This window comes from Arachis hypogaea, chromosome 3 (genome assembly GCF_003086295.3).
Source record: "Arachis hypogaea cultivar Tifrunner chromosome 3, arahy.Tifrunner.gnm2.J5K5, whole genome shotgun sequence".
NCBI lineage: Eukaryota > Viridiplantae > Streptophyta > Magnoliopsida > Fabales > Fabaceae > Arachis > Arachis hypogaea.
In genome coordinates this window covers 110,043,795-110,048,200 of record NC_092038.1, presented here as the reverse complement: position 1 = coordinate 110,048,200, position 4,406 = coordinate 110,043,795, and the positions used below count along the sequence as shown (strand labels likewise).

General features: G+C 38.8%; 1 protein-coding gene across 1 annotated transcript; it reads right to left on the bottom strand.

The window, feature by feature from the left end:
* Positions 1-919: 919 nt before the first annotated feature.
* On the bottom strand, positions 920-2,148 carry LOC112779616 (uncharacterized). The gene is made up of 2 exons (XM_025823947.1): positions 2,048-2,148; positions 920-1,310 (listed from the first exon to the last, which is right to left on the bottom strand). The coding sequence occupies exons 1-2, from the start codon at positions 2,146-2,148 to the stop codon at positions 920-922; spliced, it is 492 nt and encodes a 163-aa protein (XP_025679732.1).
* Positions 2,149-4,406: the final 2,258 nt, after the last annotated feature.

The following is a 4,406-nucleotide window of genomic DNA, read 5'->3' as shown; positions in this document are numbered from 1 at the left end:
AATTTTTTATACTCTTCATGAATTTATATATTTTATTTTATTCTCAATTTAGTGGTCCTTATTATTTATTTGTTTATCTTTCGTTTTATTTTCTTATATGTAATTATATTGCATATAAATTTCTAATGTCAATTGATCAATTTATTAATTTAGAATATATATTCTTTTAATTTTAAAATTAGTAATGGAAGAATATTTTAATATAGTAATGATTGTTTGGTTATATATATAGAGAGAAACATTCAATCAAAGTGAAAATGAAACAATTATTCAACATTTTTAAAATATGAAAATAAAAAGAGAAATACCTTCAAGATTTGAAGAAAAAAAAGTTTGCGGCTAATGTAATTTTTGTTTTTTTTTTGTATTCGAATAATTAATGTGCACTTTTATTTTATTAAATTTAGATTAATATATCTTTTGATAGTAATGTGTATTTTTTTTTGCTCCGTCAATATAAATTTTTTGGGTCTGTCACTGGAAGGGAATGAAGTATACTAAACATATGGCTGGGTTGCCTCCCAACAAGCGTTTCTTTATTGTCAGTAACTGGACAATGTTGTTGTCATGCAAGCAGGAGGATGAAAACCTCTTGCTCAATTGGGCCCCCTAGATTGCTCAATTGGCCCCCTAGATAGTGTTTGATATGGTGGCCATTGATAGTGAATCGTTTATCAGAATATTGGCTCTGAAGTTCTATATGACCATAGGGCGACACGCTAGTGACCACAAAAGGTCCTGTCCATTGTGACTTGAGTCTCCCAGGGAATAACTTGAGTCTGGAGTTAAAGAGTAGAACCTGTTGACCAGGCTGGGATTCTCTGGTAGATATCCTCCTATCATGCCATTTCTTGGATCTTTCTTTATAAATCTTGGCATTCTCAAAAGTAGCCTGTCGAAATTCATCCAGCTCATTTAATTAGAGCAACCTCTTATCTTCTGCAGCCTTGGGATCAAAGTTGAGGAATCTTGTTGCCCAATATGCTTTGTGCTCCAATTTCACGGGTAGGTGGCATGCCTTGCCATAGACTAATTGGTAGAGGGACATCCCGATGGGGTTTTTGAATGCAGTCTGGTATGCCCAGAGAGCATCGTCAAGTTTCTTCGCCCAATCTCTTCTAGAGACGTCGAGTATTCTCTCTAGAATTTGTTTGAGCTCCCTGTTGGAGACTTTAGCCTGTCCATTGGTCTGTGGATGGTAAGGGGTGGCCACTTTGTGATGAACACCATATCTCTGTAAGACGGAGGCAAGTTGTCTGTTACAGAAATGGGTGCCTCTGTCACTAATCAGTGTCCGTGGGACGCTGAACCTGCTAAAGATGTACTTTTGCAAGAATTTCAACACCACTCAGGTGTCATTAGTGGGGGAAGCGATTGCCTCAACCCACTTAGACACGTAGTCCATTGCCACCAGGATGTAGGTGTTTGAATATGAGGGTGGAAAAGGTCCCATGAAGTCTATTCCTCAAACATCAAACAGCTCAATTTCCAGAATTTTTTGTTGTGGCATTTCGTGATTATGAGGGAGATTCCATCTCGTTGGCATTTATCACAATTACAGACAAACTCTCGGGAGTCCTTGAAGAGTGTTGGCCAGAAAAATCTGCACTGAAGGACCTTGGTAGCTATTCGCTCTCCTCCAAGATGTCCTCCATATTCAGAGCTATGACAATGTCATAGAATCCACTAGGTTTCTTCCCCAGAGACATAATTCCAGATTATACCATTCGAGCATCTCTTAAAGAGGTAGGATTCATCCCACAGGTAGTATTTAGCATCATGCAGAAGTTTACGCACTTGCTGTCTACTATACCCTTTCGGAATGAACTTCATGGCTTTTTAGTTTGCAATGTCTGCAAACCATGATACTTTTTGGATTGCAAAAAGCTGCTCATTAGGGAAAGTCTCGAACACCTCAGTGATGGGCGTGGTTGTTCCTGATGCAGGCTCAATTCGTGATAAATGATATGCCACCTAGTTTTCTGATCCCTTTCTGTCCCTGATCTCAATGTCAAATTCTTGGAGAAGCAGTACTCATTTGATTAACCTTGGTTTAGAGTCTTGCTTGGTTAAGAGGTACTTGAGAGCCGCAAGGTCAGTGTAAATAATGACCTTTGAACCAATCAAATAGGATCTGAACTTATCCATTGCATAGACAACCGCTACCAGTTCCCTCTCAGTGGTGGTATAATTCCTTTGAGCATCATTTAAATACAACTAGCATAATAAATGACGTATAGAAGCTTGTCATGTTGCTGTTCCAGAACTGTGCCTATGGCATAGTCACTGGCATCACACATTAGCTCGAATGGTAGGGCCTAGTTCGGTGCAGAAATGACAGGTGCAGTGACAAGCTTTGATTTCAAGGTTTCAAAGGCAAGCAGGCAGTCCTCACCAAAAACAAAAGTTGTGTCTACAATTAGGAAATTGAAGAGGGATTTTGCAATTTTAGAGAAGTCCTTGATAAACCTCCTGTAGAAACCTGCATGGCCTAAGAAGCTCCTGATGGGTTTAACATTGGTAGGTGGTGGTAATTTTTCAATTATTTCCACCTTAGCCTGATCGACTTCTATTCCCTTTTTTGAGATTCGATGCCCAAGAACAATTCCTTCAGTAACCATAAAATAACATTTTCCCAGTTTAAAACCAGATTTGTTTCTTGGCACCGCTTCAGCACCAGGGCTAGATGGTTCAGACAAGATTCAAAGGAATCACCAAAAATAGAGAAATCATTGATGAGCGAATATTTTATATGCTTTTTGGGGGTATTTTCATATAGTTTTTAGTAGGATCTAGCTACTTTTTAGTATATTTTTATTAGTTTTTATGCAAAAATCATATTTCTAGACTTTACTATGAGTTTGTGTATTTTTTTGTAATTTCAGATATTTTCTGGCTGAAATTGAGGGACCTGAGCAAAAATCTGATTCAGAGGCTGAAAAAGGACTGTAGATATTGTTGGATTCTGACTTTTCTGCACTCGAAATGGACTTTCTGGAGCTACAGAAGCCCAATTGATGCGCTCTCAATTGCGTTTGAAAGTAGACATCCTGGGCTTTCCAGCAATATATAATAGTCCATACTTTGCCCGAGTTTTGATGACGCAAACTGGCGTTTAACGCCAACTTTCTACCCTATTCTGGCGTTAAATGCCAAAAATGGGCTAAAAGCTGGAGTTAAACACCCAAACTGGCACAAAAGCTGGAGTTAAAGGCCAGGAATAGTCTCTACACATGGAAGCTTCAATGTTCATCCCAAGCACACACCAAGTAGGCCCCAGAAGTGGATTTCTGCACTATCTATCTTAGTTTACTCATTTTCTGTAAACCTAGGTTACTAGTTGAGTATAAAAACTACTTTTAGAGATTCACTCAGTACCTCATGACATTTTACATCTGAATTTATATCTTCTACGGCATTGATGCCAGGGCATCTAAGCCAGTTTCACTGACCTTTTCTTTACTGTTTTAGGGTAGTTTCATGCATTTTCTTAGTGAATAAGGCAAGTTTTGGGTGAATATACACTTACACATTGATTCAAGCAACTATTGTGAATTTTGCATGATTTCATGAGATTTTTGCTAGAATTGCATGATAACTTGATGATGCATAATCTCATGACTTTAGCTAGAGCTTTGATGCACTTTAATTGCTTGATTTCAGGACAAATGAAGCATGGAAGAACCACGTTAGCATTCACGTTAACTTAGTTAACGAGAACACTAACGTGGAATGGCAAGGAGCTTGCAACGTTAATGAGAAAAGTGATCACCAATAACGCCTGCGAAGCTATCCATAGCTCACGTTAATAGCCACGTTAACTAAGTTAACGTGGTAGTTAACGTAGAAGAAAAAGGGGACTCCACGTTAACGAGAAAAGTGAACACCACTAACGTTGGGAAACTAGGCAATGCCCCACGTTAAGAGTCACGTTAACTTAGTTAACGTGAACTCTAACGTGGAAGAGGAGTAACAACGCCAACGTTAGTGACACTCACTTTTGTCACTAACGTTGGATCATTAGCATTGCCTACGTTAATTCTCACGTTAAGATTGTTAACGTGAAAGTTAATGTGGAGTTGAATTCAAAGAACCAACGTTAGTGACACTCACTTTTGTCTCTAATGTTGGGAGATGGCTTTATTTACTACGTTAAGAGCCACGTTAACTTAGTTAATGTGAGTCCTAACATAGGAACTTTAGGCAATTGGAGCATTAGTGTCAAAGGTGAGTGTCACTAACACTCTCGAAGGTGAAGAACACCCACGTTAAGAGCCACGTTAGCTAAGCTAACGTGAGACTTAACGTAGGGGCAAGAGGCAAGCCAACGTTAATGGGAAAAGTGAGTCCCATTAACGTTTGCGAAAAGGGGCACAAGCCAACGTTAATGGGAAATGTGAGTCCCA

What these genes read in the sequence shown, in the direction of transcription:
- LOC112779616 (XM_025823947.1), bottom strand. Translation starts at nt 2,148, where the DNA reads ATGGATAAGTTCAGATCCTATTTGATTGGTTCAAAGGTCATTATTTAC. An exon ending in AAGCAAGACTCTAAACCAAG is followed by an intron (nt 1,311 to 2,047) that starts GTTAATCAAATG and finishes CATCTTTAGCAG; the next exon opens with GTTCAGCGTCCCACGGACAC.